The 24,813-nt window shown below is 36.6% G+C and overlaps 1 protein-coding gene across 9 annotated transcripts; it reads left to right on the top strand.

Moving 5' to 3' along the window:
- On the top strand, nt 1-24,513 carry LOC109427566 (protein quiver). 9 transcript variants are annotated; one of them, XM_019703137.3, is made up of 5 exons: nt 1-396; nt 848-1,179; nt 9,824-9,874; nt 12,688-12,834; nt 22,191-24,513. In XM_019703137.3, exons 2-5 carry the CDS (start codon nt 1,146-1,148, stop codon nt 22,421-22,423), a joined length of 465 nt encoding a protein of 154 aa, XP_019558682.2. In that variant the 5' UTR covers nt 1-396; nt 848-1,145; the 3' UTR covers nt 22,424-24,513. The 9 variants fall into 9 exon arrangements, with proteins under 9 accessions (XP_019558682.2, XP_062705950.1, XP_062705949.1 ...); XM_062849966.1 differs by lacking the exon at nt 9,824-9,874 and adding an exon at nt 10,540-10,593 and having other exon boundaries at nt 3-396; nt 902-1,179; XM_062849965.1 differs by lacking the exon at nt 9,824-9,874 and adding an exon at nt 10,540-10,593 and having other exon boundaries at nt 3-396; nt 868-1,179.
- The last annotated feature ends 300 nt before the right edge of the window (nt 24,514-24,813 follow it).

Here is a 24,813-nt window from a genome sequence, read left to right as displayed (position 1 = left end):
CGACGGCGACGGCCAAAGCATACTTACTTCTGATCTAGCTGGGACTATATCAAAACGTCGTCACTCTCGTCGCTGCCGTTCGTTGGTGCTGACCTAGCTGAAAAATCGAGTGCTCTTCACTCCGTACAGGCCACTTTTCGCGTGAAGAAAAATATAATAAGAAGAAATTTTCCACTTTAGATTCGAATTTTCCACTGTATTTTAGAGGAAAACGTAGTAAATTATTGGTCGCTATGGTCATCGGTTCCACACGGAAGTCGTTATTCGGCTAGTGCAAATCGAAGAAAAGTCCCGTTCAAGTAGGCGACGGATAGTGAAAATTTCACATTTTCCCCATGGTGATGAAAATGGGACGGAAAAATTGGCTGCTCTAATGTCGCATTGCGGATGATGAAGGTTGGAAAGTGAAAAACGGGGATGAATATGCTTTTTTGAATGGTTATTATGTAGTGTTTCAAGTGTTGGGTGATTCCATTGAAATTAATGATCTGTTGAAGTGGTATTAAGATTATGTGTGGTTAGAAAATTGGTATTTAATGAGGAAAAATTCGTAACATGGCAGGTGAAAAATCGAAGTGACACCTCATGCAGTTCTCACATGGATATGAAAATAGTGTGGATATCGATATTTTTGGCGTAGTCAACGTGAAAATAGGAGTTCTAGCCAACTGCGTTGAGCTTCCTATTCAGAAAATTTTTCTTTTACAAAGTTTACTAAGATCAAGAAAATCCCGCAATCCACGATTATTGATTAGTGTTGTGCATACAGAAGGTCGTCGAATCGTCTTTGTTGGATAGGAATATCAGTGGTTTTCTCTGTATGTGCAACACATATCTCTACCTACAGAAATATTGTGACGGAAGCAGTACGTAACAATACAGGAAAAGGAAAATCTTCCAGGAGGTGAAGAAGCAATGGAGCGATGTGATAGTCGAAATGTTCTATGAACAAACGTGAAGCAGATTCAGTGGAATCAACGAATACCTGGTGCTGTGAATAATTTTTATTGGTGATAAACAACGACACAGAACGGTCCTGTCCAACCATAGAAGCAGGATCATCAAAGTCTTCAGAAAATACAACATTTTTTATAGGAGAACAACGTTTGCTGCAATAAGCAACAGGCAACAAATCATCCGTCAAAATGGATCGAAAGCATTGGATTTTAATCCCGATAGGTAAATTGAGAAAATTTCCTTCGATCAAAGTAGCCTACATATCTACATGTACAACTAAATATCTCGACAAATCGTGAGCTCATCCTTCCATCATCATCGTGAGCACCAAACAGCTCATTCTCACCAACATCTCTCACCAATCGCGGTCGTTTAAGGACCCATTTCTCATGCACTCACCATTAAGATCGGGAGAGGGCGATAACACAACACGCGTTGTATGTAAACAAACGAATAGAGAACAAGCAAAGAGAGCCGACTGGCTTTCCGCCCACCCGCTTTTCCTCGCGGAAAAGCTGTGTGTCGGTCGGGTCGTTTCATCAGCTCGTCGATTGATATTTTTGTTTTTATTGCTGTCACTCTACTCAGCCCAAGGATACACCTACATAACGTCGCTGCTCGCTCGTACGCTAAACAACGTGCGTAGCGATGGAGAGAGGAAAATGATAGCCAGCTGTTGCATGTACGAATAAATTTATGGAAACCAACCTATTGACTGATTAATTTTTCAAAATTGTTTTCAATATTATTTAGATTCCATCTGCAATCCCTATCCATGTTGAAATTTTCAGTGTTTTGATATCAACAGTTTACCAGCTCTGAATCTACCGTCGATCGGATTTTCATCAGTGTCAAACAGATGTTGTTTCTTTAGTTCATTCCTTGTCAAATATTTGACCCTGTGTACTTCAGACCTTATAACCATGGTTTTCCAGCAATGGCACAGAAAAGTTATCCTTATGCTTTAAGGATGTTTTATCTTAGTGAAAGGTTGATAGGTACTATCAAATGGGGTAACTTGCGCCACACTTTTCGACTTAAGGACTATATCGGAAATAACTTTATTTTTGGAGATACTATAAAAATCTTTTAAATAAAGAATGGCAGTTCTGATTTTCAAAAAATAATCATTTAACTTGGACTTTTATCTCAAAGATTGCACATATGTTTATAAAATTTTGCACACCTCCTAAAATTTTGAAATTGCGAAAACTGTGGGAAAATATTTTCTTTTTTCTTTTATTTTTGCGCAAATATATTCTTTCCCAGAATGCTCATGATATAGGAAAATTATTTTTATCAAGAAAAATTCCCTCTGCAGTTTAGGGCAATTCTTAAAATTGAAAAAAGGCCATTTTTCGAGGAACTCTTTTTTTATGCGTCTTCAAAAAACGATTACGCAAATAAAAAAAATTATAAAGTTGAAAATTTGCATTTTTTTTCAATTGGTTATGTATTTTAATCTATTGAAGAGGTAGTTTAACCAAAGAACGGAATTTTATAACCTCTGAAGATATTTAAAACAGAGCGTCAAAGTTCGACCAAAAAGTAGGTGCTTTTTGGGATAGACAATTTTTTACATGTTGTAGGTTTTTCTATCCAAAATAAGAATTTTAAAAGTGGTTATTGAGTAATATGTTATGTGTACATAACTGCTAGTAATAATCATTATTTTCCAGATTTTCCCCCGTACAAATTTTGTTCGCTACAAATTTTTGAAACGTTAAAAATAAAAAAAAATGCATTTTGTACAGACTGTTATTTTCTGTGGTGTACTCATATAACCATATTTTCAATAATACTAAATATTTTCCAAATGTTTTCAAGCTGTTCTAAACTTAACTATATTGTGAAGATTTCATAGAAGAACCGGAATAAAAAGACCAACCGTGCTTCGAGATAGAGCATGTTGAATGTTTATAGTTAATTTCCGATACAGTTCTTAGAAGCAATATCATTGAAAATCTTAAAATTTGAAAAAATACTGTGAAGCTAATTACCACTAATTACCTTGAGTAGAATACTATGCAGCACTTGATTTACTAAAATATGTTGCCACCTAATCAGGAGGTGCGAAAACCCACCAGTGGGTAACTTGCACCACATCCCGGGTAGAGGAAAAAAAGCTCAATAATAGCATATTTTGATATAGAGATCAACAAGTGATATTGGTTTGGTTAATATAAGAGATAAAAGATCTGAAAATAATATCAAAAATTTACTCCTGGAACATCATCATCATATCATGTTTAAATCTTGTAAGATCTAACCAGCGAACTTTTCGATTGATCTTAAAATATCAAATTTTGATATTGTCTAGGAACATATTTTAGATACTATTTTCAGATCTTTTATCTCTTATATGGATCAAACCAAAAACACGTTTTGATCGTCAGTATTTCACCTCTACCCGGGATGACATAGAGCTGAGCTAGCTCTTATTAAACTGCACTGACATTCTAGTACTTAGTCGTATTATGAGTTTTTGGTGTAATGTCTAAAAAATGCAATGAAAAGAAACACTATTCAACTAAAACATGATTTTTCATGAAAGGGTTGATAGTTATTAGAAGCGAGAATATATCATTTCACAACAAGTCTCATGTCCCTCAAATAGAAAACAAATATAGATCTCGTGCCTCAGTACTAGTAACAAATTGTCATTAATGCTTAATTTCATTTCTTGAAAAGATAAAGTTAGTCATCTTTAGGTAATTTTCAGTTTGAAGTAGTGTTTGTCTACTTCAGCTGAAATAACATGATTTAAACACCCATTCAACTTTTTAAGTTCCAAAGCTGAGCTGAAATAAATTATTCCATCTAGGTTCATAATTATTGTTGGTGATAGTTTTAAAATTTATACATAAACTTAATTGAACTTTCAACAAGGTGTCACACGGAACATTTCAAAATATGGCAGTCCTCAACAATGATTGAAGTTCACGTGCAAAAAAATGTAAGGCCTAGAACACATAACATCCGCTCCGTCGAGGTTTGCGTTTTTTGACAGTTTTCCCATGGGAAATCTGTCAAACTACTGTCACGCACACGCAAACATATGCATTGTGTAGGGCACTTAACAATTGAATCAATGTTTTAAAAATGAGCGCATAACGCAATTACTTAGTCGATAAGTTTATCAAACTTTTATCGTTCAGCTAAGCTTACTATTAAGTACCCTAACTGTTATCAAGGTCCTCAGACTAATCGCACTCATCATAGGAGAGAGGTAAAACACGATTTTCATGCTTGATTTTATGGCATTAAATTAACAAACCGTTTAACAATGTAGCTAAACTATAAACAAAGAAACAAAACTGATTTTTCCACTAAAACGATCTTCGGTATACATAATGTTGATAACCGAAATAAGGGAGCAGCACACTAGCTTTCATTATTAGGTATGAAAAAATAGTTTACATGTATGTCATCGTGTTGCAAGTTACACCGCTGTTGCAAGTAACCCCGTTTGACGGTACATAAGATTCATAGATGTGTAGTAAAAAGTAATTTCCATAAAGATTTGCAACATAGTTTTAACAAACGCAGTATGTAATAAATGTGAACAAAGTCGAGATTTCAATATGAGGTACTGAATTTCGTTAAAGATTACTTGTTGTACCTACCAGTGGATTCAATTTATTTAGAAATTTCTCAAGAAAATTCTCAAAATTCTTCTGGGATTTCTCAAGAAGTTAATTCAGGGATTGCTTAGAATTTATTCAGACTTGCCTTCAGGAATTCTTTCAGAATTTTTTTCCAGGAATTTGTCAAAATTCTCATATTTGTTTACTGAATTTACCCCAGAATATAAGCTTTGGCATTTTTCAGGAAATAGGAATTCTTCTATGAACACCTGTAGGGGGGTTTTCAGTTTCTCGAGGTATTCTTTTGTAGTTTCCTTCAAAAATTTCATTTTTTATTCTTTTTCTACAATTTCAGTAGGCATATTATTTGTCATGCTTTTTTTGCAATTAGAAATTTTAGCAAAAAAACAGGCCTTATCAAAGGTAGCATAGCATAGCATGAACGTGGATGATGTTGCAAAGATGAGTATGTCCATTGCCCTTGGAGATTTCCCTACTATTCACAACATCATAGACCCACTTTCCACACTCCTGGTCATGTCCTTGAAAGCATTTTTATGTTTTAAGGGTCGATTTCTTCACTCCTGCCTAAGCATTAAACATGTTTTATCTATATGGATAAAGCAGGTTTACGAGTTAAACGGAGGTGAAAAAATCGAAGAATCAACTTAGAAAGCGCATAGAACTGACACGGCTTCCATAGATGATAAAAAGATAAAATAGAGAATATTTATTCAAAACATTGTGCAGAAAACTGAGCATCTCTAGATGAACCAATATTATCACCTTATGTATGTGGATCAAAATGAATTGGGTTGTTTAGTGAATAAAATATTGCTATTTTCTATAGCCTAATCGATAGAGCTCATTTTTCTGAGTGTAACGTGATTTTATTGGATTCCAATAGCTTTGTTTTGATAAAATGACAGTTCGACCCGAACAAAAATATTTTCCCATACAAACTTTAAATGCATTTTAAACATAGTTCCCGCAGTCCAGAAATTATGAAATTTTGGATTTCGACTAATTTTTGGGTGGAGAATCCGATTATGAAATAATCCGGACACCCCTAAAGAACCCAATTGCGAGTTGTGATACGTACAGCAGAGCAGTTGATAGGATTAAACGGTTGGATTGTGAGATGTTTGCACTTTTGCCAATTTCCAGTGAACTGACAAACGCCAATTTGGGCAATTTTCCACTGTCGTACGACTTGCAGCTCACATTTTCACACGTTCATAAAAAGTTCACTTTCTCATAAAAAAAACAACAATACCACAAGAACAAAAAATCATCGGCCGCATTGTAATTTCCAGGACACAAGAAAAACAGCTATACCAATTCCTAGTTTTACCAAAGTTTTGGTAAAGTTATTGGAGGATTTTCTGAATGTGTTCCTGGAGCAATCAGTGGATGTATTTCTGAAGGAGTTTCTATGTGGGTTTACCTGTAGCAACGTTTAGATAAGCTTCTGTAGAGATCTTTAGACTCAAACTCTAAATATATTTCTAGAATATTTTTTGTAGGAGTTAAGAGGAAATGTGTCTGAATAAATACCTTAAAAAGTCCGAGGAGAATTTCTTAAAGTTATCCTTTAAAGGAAATTTCGGTGAAATTTCTATTAAAAAAACTTGGCGGAAAATGTTGAGGAAATCCTAAACGAATCTCTAAAAGAACTCCTGCAGGAATCTTTGAAGAAGTTCTTGTCTAAATTATTGAAAGTAATAATGGAAGAATCTCTGGAGGAGTTCCTGCAAGATTTTCTAAATAAAGTCCTGAATGCTTTCCTGTCAAAATTTCCATTGGAATCCCTATAGCAATTCATGAAAAATCTCTGATTGACTTGCTTCTTGAAAAAATACTTATAAGAGGTTCTGAAGGAATCCCTTTAGAAAATTCTGGAGGAATTCCTGGAGAAACTTTTTGAAGAATTTTCTAAACAAACTCCAGGAATAATTTATGTAGCAATACCTGGCGGAATTTCAGATGGAACCCATGAAAATCAACTTAAAAGAATTCTTGGGGAAATGTATGTAGAAATTCTTGAGCCAATATCTGAGGAAAGCCCTGTAATAGTTTGTTTGAAAATCCCTGAGAGAATTTCCAAAAGAAACCTTGATAGATTTGAGACTGAATTTCTGGAGTAATATATGAAGGTATCATTGGACCACATTTGGAAGGAATCCATAGAAGATCTGTTAAAGAAATTCTTAGAAAAATGTATGAATGAATCTACGAAATCAGAATAAATCTACGGGAAAATTTCGAAAGAAATCACTGAAAGAGTTTCTGAAAGAAATTGTGGAAGTATTTCTGGAGAAGTCCGTGGAAGATTTTCTGAAGAAATCTTTGGAGGAACTTTTGATTTGCTGAAGATATCTTTATTTAAATTTATTTATTCATTTACCACAACTGATGAAATCGCAGAAAGCATTTCTGCAGGAAACCGTGGATGGTTTCCTGAAAGGATTCTTGTACGGATTTTTTGAAAGAATCTGTGGAGGAATTTCTGAGGAAAACCATGGAAGAGGAATAGGGGAAGACGGGGTAGGACGGATCACCTGGAGTTCAGCACGAAAAGGCCGTTTTCTATAACATTTCATCTAATACGCTGAGCGAGTACAAGATATTAGTCATTTTGAGCCATTTTGTGCAATGATTACATTAAGATTTTCAAAACAAACAAAACAAAGATGATGCTTCATGACTTACCTGAAATGTTAACAAAACATAAGTGAAGCGGGATTGAGATTGGCAAAAAAATCGTTAGGAACTAGCTCCATAAATGAAATCTGCTCAAACGGGGTAAAAGCTTCCACCTCGAACGGAGTAAGACGGCCACCCCCAGCTCATAGAATAATATAGCTGCAACCCAACTTAATGAAAATTGTTCGTTTCAATTATGCCATTTCACATAAATAAATTCATGTTTGCGTTGTTTGCGCTTGACGTAGCCAAAAACATCATTTTTGTGATAAAAATGAGTTTTGAGTATCCATAATTACAGTGTTCCAATAAAAATAATAAATGGTATTGCTGACTACATCCCAAATTGGACTATCACACTTTTTTTGATACGCCTAAAAAGTGTGATAAAAGTGCACATTTGCCTCGGATCGTCTCGACGTCTTCGGTGCACTTATTCCTCTATTTACAAGGAATAAGTGCACCGAAGACCTCAACTCGATCCGACGTGGTCCTACGCTGCAATCACACTTTGAAGGTCTGTGCGCACTATTGTGTCAGTCCAATTTGGGGTGCAGTCAGCAATAACCCTTGGCCAACTATGCTTACCAATTTTCTATGTGAAGGACTTAAAGGAGTCATATCTTATTTCAACAACGTATGGAATTCAAACATTTCTAATAACTTTTATTTGAAAAATTCGTGTTCTTCTTACCCCGCTGGTGAGCCGTCTTATCCCGTCGTTTAAAATTAAAGTGCTTTTTAATCACATTATCGAATGGCTAAAAATTTTAATAGTTTCACCAGAATGTATCGAAAGATAATTTTCTTGGATGCATAACACTTTGAAAAAAAAGATATGCTGTGTTGAAAATAGTGTAATTTATTGTCAGTTTTAAGTTATGATTTTTTTGGCTTAGGGTGGCCGTCTTACCCCGTCTTCCTCGTACTTGGAATAAATCTGAAGTATCGTCGAAGGATAACTTAAAGAGTACTAGGGGAAATTCTTAAAGTAACCCTTAAAGGAAATGCCGGAGAAATTTCTGGGGGAAAACTTGGCGGAATATGTGAAGGTAATGCTTAAGGAATCTCTAAATGAACTCCTGCAGAAATCTTTGGAGAAATTCCTGCCTGAATCATTGAAAGTATTTATGGAAGAATCTCTGGAGGAATTAGTTCAAGATTTAAAGATATTCTTGGGCACTTTGATGCCGAAATTTTTAGTGGAATCCCAAGAGCAATTCCTGAAAAATCTCTGATTGGCTTCTTGAAGAAATACCTATAAAAATTTCCGAAGGAATCCCTGTAGAAAATTTTGGAGGAATTTCTGAATTTCTTACCGCTGTTATGAGGGTTGCCTTCTTCCTGTCCGACCCAAAGTACTAAGATTTGGGACTAATCTCTGGACTCTTAGACAAGACTGACGCAATCCTCCAATAATGGTCGAGAACTGTGCTGGTCACGTCCTTGTGACTGCTAAGGAATGGGAAAGGGTGGTCAGTTGGGACACCTAAGAAAGATTGAGGCAGTTCTACGACCTCTCAGACTTAGGTGTCAAGGGAATATGGATGTTGTTAGTGGAAGGGTTACCTTCAAAGCACACCATTGTTAGACAGCTTCGAAACAGTTGTCTACCCGATTCATCCTGGTTTCCTCGTTTTCTTGAAGGCATTTGGTTTAATTACTAGGTCCTTCGGTTAAAAATCTGAAATATAAAATCATAAGGGTATTCACTAAACAGATTAGGGGTACTCACTAAACAGATTAAATTGCTGCGTAAGCCATGATTTTCTGCTTATTTGAAATGTTTCATGATTTTGCGAATGAAATAATCAAAGATTGCCTTGGTGAAAGCGACGTTTAATCAGTTTAATTAGTTTACGCTGTTAAGTGAATCCCCCTATTATTGAAATGTTTCATTAAATAGGCAGTGAAATAATCAAAGATTGCCTTGGTGATCGTGACGTTCCATCAGTTTAATCGGTTTAGTTTGTAAAGTGAATCCTTCTGTTCCTTCTGTTCCGATGTTTATATGTAAGTCGAATAAGCTACATGTTACTTTATACATAGATCTTGATTTTGACAGATATTACTTAGAATGAGTGTAATCAGTTTTGTACCTTTTAATTCCGCCCTATTTTGCTTATTCTTTGACAGATACGCGTATTTAAACTACCACTTGTAATCTTCCTCAGTGTCAGTTCTCCATCTCAAGTGGTAGTCGAAATACGCGTATCTGTCAAAAGATAAGCAAAATAGAGCGGAATTAAAAGGTACAAAGCTGATTACACTCATTCGAAGAGGGTATTCTGCTTAGAGGGTTCGAAAAGTCGGTACAAGATATTACTGATTTCTTCTTAGCTGAGAACGATGGGTGTGTGCAATCTTTCATGATTACTTTTTGATTGAAATTTTAAGGTACCTAATGGTACGTTGTAACCTTGAGTGATAGCTTGTTTCAGTTACAATCCAAAACTCCGTCGATACAAAACAAATTCATCTTTCTCGGATAATTACACTTACATATGACTTTTCTATTAACCAGTCATCAGCGTATGTGTAACTCATTATTATGTTTGTTATTTTCTCGATAGTGATTATCTTCGCATCTATTCAGTTGAGTTCATCAGACAATTGTTTTCCGTGTAAGTTGATATATTGATTTCTGTTTTTGATTTCATGAAGTTTTGTATTGTTTTATCAATTGTTGTTGTTATGCTTAGACTTATTTTCAGTAGTATTAACCAAACTATCTTTTTTGTGTTCATTTTGTTCTTTTTTCCCGTAAATATAACTATTTGTATGTCCGTCCCAACACTAATCCCAATATGTAGCATTTTTTTTCTCTTCCGAGAATTTTTCTATGTGGTATAAAATATTTTTTTATTTATTACCGATACTTCAGATAACACTAAAAGAAATAATAGAAGTTATGCATTACAATTCTCTCGATAAATTGTCTACCAAATTATATCGAATTTCGGTATTAAAATTTGGCTGTCGAACAAAATTTCATACTAATCATGCTTTAGATCGAACCACCACTGCTTTACTTGATGCTTTTTCAATCGACAGTGAACTATGAAAAACTTATGACATTCAATAGATCTCAGGGTAACCATTCCAACAGGCTCATATTTAAGACTTTTTATATGACATTTTATTATATATTATATTCTCATAACATCATTTCACGCCCATACAAATCATGCCGCGACATCGAAACTTCAACAAACCACTAACAATACACCAACTCTTATTCTTCTCTTTTTCCCTGCCTCCAAACATAACCTGCTTCCAACTCCCCCAGCGCTAGTAGGAGTGTTTTGGTTTTGGATTCCACAGGTGTCAGCCGAGTGCCAAAGTAAGCCAGTTTAACCTACTAATTTTCTCCCCCAAAATTACCCCACACTCAACTCACTTCGGTCAGTGTTCGTGTTGTTGTATATATGTAGAAGAGGTGCATGATTGCATGATTGTATCGTAGCGAAATATAGGAAGTAGTATAGAATTTGAGACATCACATATTATGACATGCGTCTTGAATTAGAGAAAAACTCTGAACCTCAAATCCACAGACAAACAGATGTAACACAGGCAAATTTATCATCGACCATGCTTTTAATGATCACTTCACATTTTCATAGTTGTGGCCTTCACAACCCCATATAGCCGAGGCGGTAAACGCACGGGTATTCAGCATGACCATGCTGAGGGTGACGGGTTCGATTCCCGGTCGGTCCAGGATCTTTTCGTAAAGGAAATTTCCTTGACTTCCTTGGGCATAGAGTATCTTCGTGCCTGCCACACGATATACACATGCAAAATGGTCATTGGCAGAGGAAGCTCTCAGTTAATAACTCTGGAAGTGCTCATAGAACACTAAGCTGCGAAGCAGGCTTTGTCCCAATGAGGACGTTACGCCAAGAAGAGAGAGAGAGAGAGGCCTTCACAACCAGAGACACGCGCATCGTGTTTCTTTGCATTTGACGTTTCACACTAGCGCTTTCTGATGACGATATTGCACAACACAATGTTTCGTGCAACATGTCCACCAGGTGATGATGGTGTGAACGATGGATTTTCACGAAAATTGTTCTAGGTGTTACGTCTGTTTGTCTGTGCTATACTTTTATGTATTATCGAATTTAAGTTTTGATCAAGGTTTTAATCAATAGTTTAAAGAGTTCTGCCCTGCAAATGATGTGAGCTTATGTGGTTTCTCAAACAAACTGTTTATCTATTTCCATAATTCCCAATTTCTCATTTTTTACGAATCGTGTCTTCAATTAGAGAAACATTTTCGATAGAAGTGTCCCGACTACCTATGTATTCTTTAGCGTCAGACCCTCACCACCGGGTGGGTGGTTCCGGATCGTGTTTTTAGCACTCGTTTCCCCTCCATCAGTGCCATCGGTCATTTTGATTTGTTTATCAGCTCGAATTGTTTATAATTTGTCTGTTTAAAATAGCGTAGCTGTTGTGTAGAGATGATTTGCCTTTCTGCTGGGAGTGTAGCTTCTTAGTCAGACGGCCATTCATATATCCGTAGTATGTAGATGTAGACGTTGGTTCTTTTGGAGTGAGCGTTGTGCGAGACATTTGTTTGGTTGAGGAAGCTGCTCGTGGGTTGAAAGTGAAACAAACGTGTTTGATTGTGGAACCATGGGCGATATGGTATTCTGATTGAGCGATGAGATCTCCGCAATATGTATGACGGAGTTTGCATGATCAACTGTTGAACAAAATGAAGTAGCATTAGTAGGCATACATTTAGCATGATGTCAATCTATTTAGTAGTCAACTAGATTCGATTTGGTATTTAGAGCAATCATGAAACAAGAGTTGAACCATTTTGGTTTTATAACGGTTTCTAAGACCTCCTCAAAACTATTCGTTCATTGAAATGTCGCTTGGGATGGATTATCGAAAAGCCTGTGTCTGTTGTGTGTAAATGTGGCTCTTATGTGCTCTGAATGGTGTGTGTTATGTAAGGACTGTATCGAAAATAAGTTGGAAACATTATTTCCATTCCCAATAGTTAAATTTTGACCAAGGTGCGCCGGGCAAGAAAAAATATTTGTCGCTCTCGAAAAACGAATAGGGACAATCAGTGCATTCGCATCCATAGATTATCTCAAATGTTTCTAACTTATTTTGGATGGAAGATATGACACATTTCTCTGAATGACGTCTGGAAAGGTTTCTTTCATAAAGCACAGCTTGATGTATTCAGGTGAAATTTGTAAGCCAAAGCTACTATGTACCATTACCGTATACATGTTGTGTGGACCACTGTAATTTCCCACCGTCGTAGGTGAAAAAACGTAGCGCTCGATGTCAACCAGAAAATCTTCACCTCTCGTGCAAATAATTGTCGCGGTGGTGTGGACCGTAACACCCGAATATAACTGCTCAAACAATTCTAACATATTTTTCTCCCACTACCAACCCTAAGCTCGGTCGATCTACTGTTACGAGTGCGACAGCTGGACGGACGCCCGCTGCAAGGATCCCTTCAACTACACAGCGCTTCCCCGCGATCAGCCCCCGCTGATGACGTGCAACGGCTGTTGCGTAAAGATGGTGCGACACTCGCGGACGCGTAAGTACCAGATTGGATCGAAAATTGATAATGTTGTATTATTATATCACTCCGGATAACAATTATCTTCGCATCATCCCTAGTGTCACGTTATTGGATGTTGGCATAATTTTAGTTGATTTTCAGAAGTCTATTAAACGAATATTTCTATTTTGTTTTATGTACTTTAATTTAATCACCATTACACCATTTTTTTACTTTATTTCAGGAATACATAGTAATAATGATTTACAGGTCGTTGTATGAATATACTCATTTATACTGTCATGTAACTCGATGATGTTAGTGATTATCCTAACTGGGAAATATTAACAATTATTCAAGAAGCATACTCAATCCTATATTGGTATAGCAAAGACATTTTCAAACGACTGTTTTGTAAAATTACATGAAAGAATAATTGTGTCAGAATTGTGACAGAACCGCTGAAGAAATTACTGTTCAATAGAAATTATGATGGAGATGTTTCGTACGGAAATTTCTATTGAATTTCTGAAAGTTTTATGGAAGTTCTTCTCTTTAAATGTTACAAATATTTAAGGACAGACTTGTAAGGATCCCAAAATGGCCGCCACAATGGCCGACTTTGGCACCTACTCACGATTTTGAGCGCACAAATCACTTCGTAAACAAAACCAGCGTACCTGAGCTTTTTATTTTAAGCTTATTACAAGTGAGCAAGAACAGAATAATACAATGCACTGTTGTTTGAAACATGCTTCTTGAGATTTGTGCGTTTGAAATTCTGATGCACTGTTGAAGCGGGATTTCAAGACGTTTGTCCTGAACCAAAAACTCTACTATAATTTATTGAAGAATATTTTAGTTATATTGCCAAGAGTTTATACACACAGATTTCCCCCTTAAAGTTTCACTAGTAATTAATCAAGAGATTTTTTTTTTTGAATTTCAACACTCTTGATACATCCAAGAGGAACTGTAATGATTCTTTCATAAATTTTACTGGAAATTAATGAAAAAACGATGGAACCTTGAACCACCGGATTAACCGATAAAATCTTCATGGAAATCTGAGCCGATATTTTTTTTTAACTTGGTGTACAAGAGCTATTTTGAAAAATGATTTAAACTTTGCTTTTAAGCGATTTGAAACTTGGGGTTCGTTCAAATATTACGTAACGCTAAGGGGGGAGGGAGGAAGTCTTGCCCTGTGTTACGCTTCATACAAAAATTCAAAATTGTCCATACAAAATTTGTTACGTGGGGGAGGGAGGGGGTCTAAATTGATCAAATTTTGCGTTACGTAATATTTGAATGAACCCTTGGCGCTTGGCTAATTTTGCTCTAGACGAGCTGTCAAGGAGTATGTAGTGCAGCTTTCAAAGAGGGGATTTGTTGATACCTCAAAATTTAATCTTACATAGATATTACAACAAATAATTTGAAACCTGCAAATCTGCATACGGGCAAGTGAAAAGGTGCTCTTTCTAAATAAAAGATTAAAAATATATATTTTTTTCAAATCACAATACCTAGTTATAGAAGGCAGTTTTTCACAAGAAACTAATTGAAATTGCCTAAGAAATTAAACGGTAAATAAACTTTGTGTATTTTTTTCTTCATTGCTCAACCTAATGTACAGCTCTTTTGTCCACTAGGGCACTACTTGAGTGAAACCAATCGGCAGCTGCACTTTTACTTTATACAGTGCTTCAATGTATTCTATTCTACTATATCAAACTTAAGCTGATTAATGAGGCGTTCGATTTGAATGTGGTCTTCGGCAAAATTGTAGCTGATAAAGTAGCCTAGGAGAACCAAGGGTCAACTAACACTCTAGGGCACTTGGGGAAATGCTACGGTCAATTGAATGAAAAACTTCTTTTTCCCATAGTTTATTCCCATACAATCTTTGGAGAGCTTGTGCACTCTCAATTTTCCATCCAATCTACATTCATATTCATTACTTACATAGTTACTTTGGAAGTATTATGATATGCATAAGTGACTTACTAAATCTCCTGGCCTTCAAGCATTTTAATCTGATCATAGGGGAGACTGAGGAGACTTGATCCCTGGGGAGACTTGTTCCCCCCATATTTTCTCGGAATCAAAAACAGTTTTCTTCTAGCATATTTTTTCCAAAACTACATCTTGACAGACGACAATGTTACAGTTACAATTGATTTTGATTGTGCATTGCATTATTTTTTAATGGCTGATGGTTTGTTTTCAGTCCTTCAGAAATCTTTTAGGCGATTACGAAATATCTCAATAACTTTGTAAAAATTGAACCAAATCGTGTCAAAATTTTAGAGCACATAATGTAAATAAAATACTATCAAACGTATTTATTCAAATAAGGCTGTTATATAAATATTTTAATCAATGTAGCTTGGTATATACAACAGTGACATGGGGAGACTTGATCCCTCGAGGATTACACACACATTATAAATGTGAAAAATAAAATTCTATTCGGAAGCCTCTATTTACTTGGAATTCTAGTATATTCAACGATAAAATGTGTCAGATAATTAAAACTTTAGTATAAACCATGAAAAGGGGGATCAAGTCTCCCCATTTTGAAAATACGGCATATTCTTAAAAATTTAAGGAAATCTTATAATTTCAAATTCACCATACTCATCAAAAATACGAGAAAACTTGAAATGAAAATGAATAGGAAGCTTCTGGAGTTATTTTCCCTTTAAATTAACCATGTGCTCAAAAGGGGATCATTTGTGGCCCATTTTCAAAAAAATCATCATAAGACATGCCTCCATATAAACACAGTTTTGAAAACTTTAACAATAATTTAAAGTCTTTCTGTTGTGTATAAACTTGCAATAGATGTTTAGCTTCTATTCTGTACGAAAAACGGATCAAGTTTTGTGTTTTTCTTGAAGTTACAGGTAAATTAAGAAAAAGGGATCAAGTCTCCCCAGTCTCCCCTACTCTTTTCCGCTTCTTATTGCACAAATTCATGCAATGATAGCAAATAAAGAATTGCATATAAGGCCTGAAGTACACAGGATCAAATATTTGACAAGGAAAGAACTCAAGAAACAACATCAGTATGACACTAATGAAAATTTGACCGATGTAGCATTCATATTCAATCTCACAGCATAAAACTAAACCCTATCACATCACATAGTCACATTCCAGAACTTTCCACAACTTTCTCTTTATTTGCATAATTGAGCGACGACCTCCAAACGTTGCAGTTCTTTTCTGCTTTCCTTTTATTGTTGTCATAAAAGACCATTAAAGCAAAACACCCTCGACGCAACCTTGACCATTTTCTTAATGCTGATGCAAGCGCAACTCAACAGCTGCGCGACACATTGATAGCGTTTAACCCTGACGACCGACGCATCACGCTGGCTCTGTGTTTTAGTTATACCTACCCTTTTTGTAAACTAGTTATAAAACATTCAAGCACCAGAAATACATGATTCATTCTGAAACGCAACGTTCTTCGTGTAAGTTCTTTCTTTTCGGTCACAAAGCCTTCTCCGGCACCATGCCACGATTCCGAGTCGAACAAGATATTTGAGCAATGTTCTCTTTTTCGACAAATATTTGACCCTGTGAACTAACAGCTTAACGCTTTTGACGGAGTACTTCGCATCGCTCCCATCACAGCGATAGACACCAGGCGTTGAAGTTGCGTTAGCTTAGCCTGTGCAGTGGCCTCTTGTTTTTGGCCACCACACGAGCGAAGCATACGTTACTTTTGGATGTAGGGGCATCTGGGGTAATACGCACTGTCGAGGCAAAACGCACCCCCTTTGTTTTTCAGGGATTATCGGTTTTAGAGCTTTGAAACCTTATCAGTCTAATAGAACGTCTTAATAAATGAGCATCTGGAAAATTTTACATATCTGCGTTACGCAATTAGTGAGAAAAATGAATAAAATTGAAAAGCACGATTCTGATGTAATTTTCCCGACCGTTTGTCGAATGATTGGATGGTGAAAACCGACCAAACATCTAATGCTGTTGTGTTTATTCAGTTCATTGAGGGCAATGCTAAGCATAGGAAAAATAACTTAAACAGTAATCTACGTAAATTATATGTTTTAAACTATTTTATTTTTTGCTATTGATTGGGGCAATATGCACTCCATTGGTTGGGGCAAAACGCACCTATAGAAAACAAGCTGTAATAATATCTATGAGTGCTCTGTAAGTAATCGAAAACAAAATTGAGCTATTGTTTGTCTTAAAACCTTATAAAACATGCATTTTGCCTAAGAAGTAAAAAGATTCTAAACTCGACGGTGCATCTTGCCTCAATGTTGTGGTGCGTCTTGCCCCTTTGTTTGAGTGCATCCTGCCCCATTGTTGTAGTGCATTTTACCCCGAGCAAGGGTGCATACTGCCCCGCATAAACATACGAAGCCGTAATGTTAGTCTTTACAAAAAACGTTATTTTCAAGAGCTGAACTGTATTAAGGCTGAAATTTTGTTTGATTTATCTTAGAATGAAAGTCTATGTAATGAATGCATGCATTAAACCAATAAATTATTGCCTTTTTATATGCATTTGGACGCATTTTCCTTAAGTGGTGCGTATTACCCCAGAATCCCCTACAGGGGATAGACAAAATGATCGGGACAGGCAAAATTTTCACTTTTCAAAAAATGTCCAATTAGCTGTAACTTTTAGAAAAGTGCATCAAATATTCTCAAATTTTCACTGTGAGTTGAACAACTAGTTGTGTAACAGTGGCCAAAATTTGGAAAAGATCGGGTTATTCTGCACGAAGTTACAAGCATTTCAGAAAAAGGTAGAATTATCCGATAGCCAATTTTGAGCTGTTATATCTCCAGATTCAATGAACCGAATGCAGTGAAATTTTGTCCATTTATGACTTATATAATGAGCTCTGAAAAACGTTTGACTAAACTTGAAATTATTGACAAGAGAAAAAGTTATAGCGATTTCATTAATTTTATGATTGTTTAGTAAATTTGTCTATTTTTAATATGCTTCCCATTACTTTTTCAATGAATTGCCGCCTATGCTGTATTTTTTTTCAAAACATATCTGTATTCAAGACAATCGGAGGGAATTCAAATGAACTATAATTAGCATCTTGAATTTTGAAACGATGTTGAAATTTAAGAAAATTTTGTGTTTTATTAAAAAAATAATCTAATCGTTTGTAAGGTGCGGCTTTCAGCCCTTACCCGCTGTTACCCGGCAGGGCTGCCTAAAGCAGGGTACCTCCACTAAATTAGGACTTTGGATGGAATTAATTCGTAAAATAAATAAATTTTGCAATTTTAACTACTTATATTCTAATCTGACCTGAAGTGCGTTTTACCCCGTTTTCCTCTTTGCACTTGTCGACGTCACTCGTTGGGGCCCTTGCTGCAAACGGTGGTGGTGGTCGTCGCTGGCTTCGCTCCCGCACGGACTATGCGGAGCTTCCTTCTTCTTCTTCTTTCTTCTTCTGCTTCTTCTTCTTGGGCACTATCAGGCTACCGAAGCAGCCGTCCTTAACTATTAGCTAGGGGGAAGAGCGGGCTCCTTTGTCGGATCCCCCCTAGCGACGGTGGTGTATAAACACCGGACCGGTCTACTCCGCGTAGTGGTCCCGAGTTACCGCAGTAAACTATCGTAGGCAGTGCGCCCCTTTGCACCGACCTACCTTCGTTCTCCTTGGCTTTTAGCTACGGCCGTGAGACTGGCTCATTCGGCTGAACGGCCGTAGCGAGAACGGTGGGTATTCGAACCTTTAACTGAACCACCGGGAGGCGATTGGTTCCTTTGCACTTAGCACTCCCAAAATGGTGGCGGTTCGTACCCTTTTCGCACTGCACTATCACAGCACTCTAATGTTCCCGAACCGCGGGCCGGCACTTTCCCCCGTGGGGACTATTAACGCGCACTCCCGACGTGGCTGGGAACTGCCATCCAGCAGAAAATAAAACGACACGGGGATTTGATTGCACTTTTCCCGGACCAATTGATGCGGGAATCAAATTGTGTCCGTCGCGGTTCGTAACTTTCTGCTCTTCAATCAAAACAAAACAGCCTGCCACACACCGCGCTCGATTCTTCTGCTGCTATTGCTGCGTCGATGTGTACAATGGAGTGGGGAATTGGGGACAAATGCCTCACCGGTACAATAATTTCGATTTCATTTCCATACATTCTAACTAAACTAAATTCAAATAAAAATTTATAAAAAACAAACAAGTTAAAATATTGCAAAACACAGTGGTGTTCACAAATTTGGCACAAAATTGTAACCGCGGGTTACACGTTATAATTTTCTTCCGTGTTAAAAATTTTAAATTATGTCAAAAGTTTTTCAAAGCTCATTATATAAGTCATAAATGGTCAGAATTTCATTGCATTCGGTTCATTGAATCCGGAGATATAACAGCTCAAAGATGGCTATAGGATAATTCTACCTTTTTTTAGAATCTTTATAACTTTGTGCACACTAGTTCGATCTTTTCCAAATTTTGTCCACTGATACTCAAATAGTTGATGAACTTACAGTAAAAATTTGAGAATATTTGATGCACTTTTCGAAAAGTTACAACTATTTGAATTTTTTTTAGAAGGGAAAATTTTGCCTGTCCCGATCATTTTGTCTATCCCCTGTATAATGAATGCGTTAATCATCTTTATCATTTTTGGTTTAAAGTTCCACTTTTTTCCAAATGTTTTGGAGCAGCACCAAAAAGCACTGGTAGCTTTGCTAATTACATACTCAATATGAGTATTCCAGTTTAATTTGGCGTCTAATATCACACCAAGGTATTAAACTTGTTCACCAAGAGCATCGCCACGGGCGTCCCTATCTGGGTCCCTATCCCTATTTCCGGGCCCTGAATAGGGACCCATGTTCACACCGGTGGTATTGAACGGTTTATTTAAAAATTTAATAAATGGCCAACTTCCCATCTGTGGCGCTCCAGCGTTTTTATTCAAGTTTTACATTCGCTCACTATTGTCACCTAGTTTATGATTGGCCACTCTATTGGCCAATCGCAGTCTTTTTAGATTGGGTGAATATGTTTCCGCGACTATGATTTTGAATAGCAAACGTATCACTTAAAAAGAAATTGCTATTAAAATCATCGTCATGTAAACATAATCCCCAATGCCAAACACGCTATTTCACAAAACGCTCAGTAGGTGCCGGTAGTGAGCGAACGTCAAACAGGAACAAAAATTATGTGAGCGCCGTCTGCGAACAATTTGCAAACTACAGAATATTTGATTTATATATTCTTTAAGAAATAAAACGATAGGAAATGACTAGAGGGAGACCGGAGACGTCTGCTTGTCTGTGACGAAATGTTAGAAGTGTTACGTGTGCTTATCTGTGCCCCCTTTATGCCTGTGTGATTTTATGCAGGATTCATCAAAAGTCATAAGGACATATTTAATTTGTTTCAGTTTGTATTGCGCATTTCCCACCCCACTGGACCCCTTTCGCAGTCAGTATAAGTGCGGGATCGTGAATAAAACTGCGATTTTGCATCGAATCGTGTCGGTGTCTTCTGCGCACTTATGCATTACAAGGTGCTGAATAAGTGCGCAGAAGACACCAAAACGATTCGATGCAAAATCGCAGTTTTATTCTCCATCCCGCACTTACCCGGGCAGAGTTCAAGTACTGACGATCAAAATGTTATATTGGTTTGTTTGAGATAAGAGGTAACCTGGGACGATTTTCGGCTTGGCAGTCGCAATTGCAATCAAACGATCAGATATTCTCCTTCATCCGACGTTTCGATGTTTATTACATCTTCTTCAGGGAATTAGAAGTGTTAATCGCTTTCGTTCTGAAATGCTTTGTGAAAGCATAATCCGTCTAAAACAATATTTAAAAAAAACGTTGGGATCCACTTCTAGAACACTAATAATATTCGCAGAATTCGGTTCGCGCTTCTAACAGTGTTGTTAGACCACTTCCGTGGCGGTGCTCTAAGACGCACTCCTCCAATCTTCAATGTTTTGAGGTTGAACGTCCTTTTCCTGGTGAACGGAACAATTCCTGCTTCTGAAGGGTTAATGTTAAAGCCTTCCTCTAAACACCACGAATGGGTAAATTGCAGAGCCTGTTGCATTCACTCTGAAATGATACCATCAAATTTTCCTCTCACTATGATGACACTATCATCTGCGAAGCCTACATCCTCGAAACCAAGTGTCTCCAATCTTCTTAGCAGATCATCTACAACTAAGAACCACATTAGTGGTGACTGTCCTTGAGGACATCCTTTCATTGCTTTATCATTATAGACGCCTCACCTAACTCAGAAATAATTTCTCTTTTTGCAATAATAGATTGAATCCAGTTAATGATAGCCGTGACAAACAAAACCCTATTTGCCATGACACGAGCCATCGAAGAATAGAAAGTGTTATCAAAAGCACCTTCAATATCCAAAAATGAACATAGTGCTATTTCTTTTGCTGTAAGTGCTTTTTTTTCACCACACCAGAGATTGCAACGATGTGACTGTTAACAAAACAGAGAATTGAAGCGCAGTTTATTTTATGCCTTATTTATTTTATTAGGGGAAAGCACGTTTGATAACAGAAAGAACGGAATCAACCGATGCTGTAATTTCTTTGTTTTCGAAGAGGATGAATTTGTGATCCTTGGACTACTAATAGAACAGTGACCCTGTTTGTCTTTCTTTTCCAATATAATTTCTTTTTCAAATAAATTTTAGGCTCTTTGACAAAGACTTTAAATTTTACAGGTTTGTTTGAACCATGAATCAATATCTTTCAATGATGCTGATTATTAAATTAACTTGTCGGCTGAAACAAAATAAACTCAGAAAAAACAGTCTTAACAGTATAAGGGTACAATACATCAATTCATCATAAGGGTTACATAAATGAGTATATTCAGTTTTTCTTTTTCTTTTTTTTTTCTAGGTTGCAGTATGACCCTCATTTACAAAGTGTCTATCGTTACATGTATTTATAGTTTCCCATCCCCTTCTAGGTTCACTTATTGGTTTACTTTCGTCACAATTTTAGTTTATTCAAACCCATTGTACTAGAGATATCCATTATCTTCCACCCAAGTGAGCCCCAAGTGATATTAACGGACATGTTTTCTCTTTCTCTCTGTTTACTTTTATCCAAACACACAAAACGGTATTTCGCGCTTCCTGGTCATCGTCCTGCGTGCTGGATTGTTATTCCCATCTGTGTTTTACGTTGCAATTGTATTCTTATTTTTTTGGTTATTCGGTCACCACGCTATGTTATACAACGAAAAAAAACGCAAACCAAAATTCCCAAAATAATCAAAATTGTTGGAAATGCATATACCTAAATTAAACAAATTGTTCCACAAACGAAACCACATAAAATAATAATAAAAAAAATATTTCAGCTTATGAAGTTGTAAGACGAATGTGCACATCACAGTTACAGATAAATCTATTTATGGTAGATCATGTGTGTATGATGGAAAGTTCAGGCAATGGTCATATGTGTTTTTGTGAGGAAGATATGTGTAACTCGAGCCCTAGCTTACTTATCACTAACCATCTCAATGTGAAGATGTGCGTCAGTAGCGTAATAGCCGTTTTTCTACTAAATGTCGTGCAGAGAGTGCTTCGGTAAACCGCGAGAGTTCGCTGGTTTAGCAGACCAAAATTCGCCGTTGAACACTGGCGCAGAATCGCTGGGAAACGTGAAACGTGAAAACTACAAGGAAACCCCTTTTTTATAGTCGGTAGATAATTGAACGCAAAACTAGCAACACATTACATGAAGGTTGTTTTCGTTAACCCGGAAATTAACCTTGGACGTTTTTTGAGTTATTTCCAGGTCCTCTACAGTACTGCACCGCAAAGCCTTTCAATTGTGCAGAGAGAAACTTGAAACACAATATTTCACACACACACCCAACTCACATACTAACACTTTGTATTACCCCTGTTGAATCGATCGCAGGCTGGCTTACGAACATCGAAACCCTCCTTGTCTGATTCAGTTTTTTTTTATGTTACCGAACTTAGTTCTGTATTTTAGTTCAGAAGTACCCATCCACGTTTCAATTGTCTCCTCTCGTTCAAGCTAATACAACACATCAAACCCTAGTCAGAAGGCCCCGAACTCCTCCCGGACAGCTACTGTAATCACTTGATTGGATTGCTCAGAACGTAAAGGTTGAACATAAAGTTGAACATTTCTTTGAATTTTGTATGATCATTTATCCCATTCCTAGTTTTGTATTTCACGGAAAAAAATATGAAATTGATTAGAATGTAACCACTTCATCATTATTTAGGTCTCACTCCTAGCTATCGTGCTACGATTGCACACTCCACTTAGAACAGATTAGAATATTAAAACAAAACAAGTTTTTTTTATCCTTTGTGAATTAAGCAGTATACCTAATCATTAGTCCAATCTCCAATTTTTACTCTATTCCTCTCAGTAACTGCATGTGAACATTAAAAATTTAATATTAAGATTCGTTTGTTTTGTTTTCCTTTTGATCTTTTTTAATCACTTTATCACTCAAACCCAGCAAAGAAAAGTTTCCCTCTTACCTTCTATAGATAGTCTGCATAAAACGAGTTTCTCTACTCTTGTAAAAAAATAGTTGAATGATTAGTTACGTTCCATCCACTTCTTAAAATTTGTACAGTTACCTACATAGACTAATTTAGGCCAGTTTTGAAATGATAATGAGCTAACGATATATCACACTGAATAGAACACTTATGAGAGATTTGAGACAGTTATGCTACTTGCATATAACAAACGCATAATAGAGAGCAAGATAAACAGCCTGGCTAGTGGCCCCGTGTGCGTAGAGCCGTTTCTTGAATTTCACCTGTTGTTGGTTTGTTCTCAATCGCAGTTTTTTACAGTAGTTAGAGTTTTGTAATGCCAATAAAATAGACACATCTATTCACTCGTCCATTACATCTGATTAGTAGTTGAGTTTCAAAGCTCTGTTATCAATAAAATTGAGTTGTTAGTTATACTTCTAGAAATCATCGACTCATTTGTCATACTGTACATAGCCAAGTCAAAACTTTTTTTTTTCTTCTAACCGAATAGAATCGCTAAATAAAACGTATATCAACTACAAATCTATATAGCTATTATTACTTAACTAAATCAAAACCAAAACAGCCAAACAGTTGCTCAGCTTTCCCACACGACATTCGAAACAGGAGATGTTAAGTAAGTAAGCAGGAAGGTATCTTCAGTCGATACCTTCCGATTTTTTTTTTGTGAATACGAAAGAAACATGTCGGAAAGAAGTGTGCTAACGGTTACAGTCATCATCTTTAGTTAACTTGTAAATAAAGACTTGGTTTAGTTAACAACTCCTAGTTTCACTTTACTAATGTAACTGCATGTCTGTTTGATTTTTCATTAGATTTTGGTTAAATTTTTGCATGTCGTTTATGAAGTCTAGTCATTTTGAGGTTTGGAACATGTTTGCAAATGACTTTATACCTAATTATATATTCTACAGGAGAAGGGAAAATACGCAACAACGGACTCATTATATTATGCATTGCAAGAAACATGTTTGCACAAAGTTGTGCGAAAACGCCAATAGATATGTGCGGTTGCATTTGATCGTTTCGGTGTCTTCTGCGCGCGCGCAGTCAATCTATGCGCGATTTTGGACACTTTTGCGCGATATCTACGCGAAACGCGCAATACCCACCCGCGCGTCATAACGTCGCACACTGGGGCAGGATTGAAAATACATGGAAAAAACCTCTAGCTCGTTGAGATGTCGAGATCCACACTTGGTGTCTTCAGAGAAAATATTTTTATGAACAAGTTCGATATTCTGAACGGTAGCATTTTTTTCTTACGTTATTCGCATAAAAGTCCTATAAGTCATTTTGGCCATCTTTCATTTTTGCGGTATGGTGTCTTCGGCAAAGTTGTTCAGCTATTTATGCTAAAAAAGTTTGCCGAAGACGTCAAATTTCCAAAGCCTACTGTTCTTGAGATATTAGTCGTTTTATAAAATA

Source organism: Aedes albopictus, chromosome 2 (genome assembly GCF_035046485.1).
Source record: "Aedes albopictus strain Foshan chromosome 2, AalbF5, whole genome shotgun sequence".
Lineage (NCBI taxonomy): Eukaryota > Metazoa > Arthropoda > Insecta > Diptera > Culicidae > Aedes > Aedes albopictus.
The sequence above is the reverse complement of the archived record's forward strand: the minus strand, read 5'-3'. Positions and strand labels throughout refer to the sequence as shown.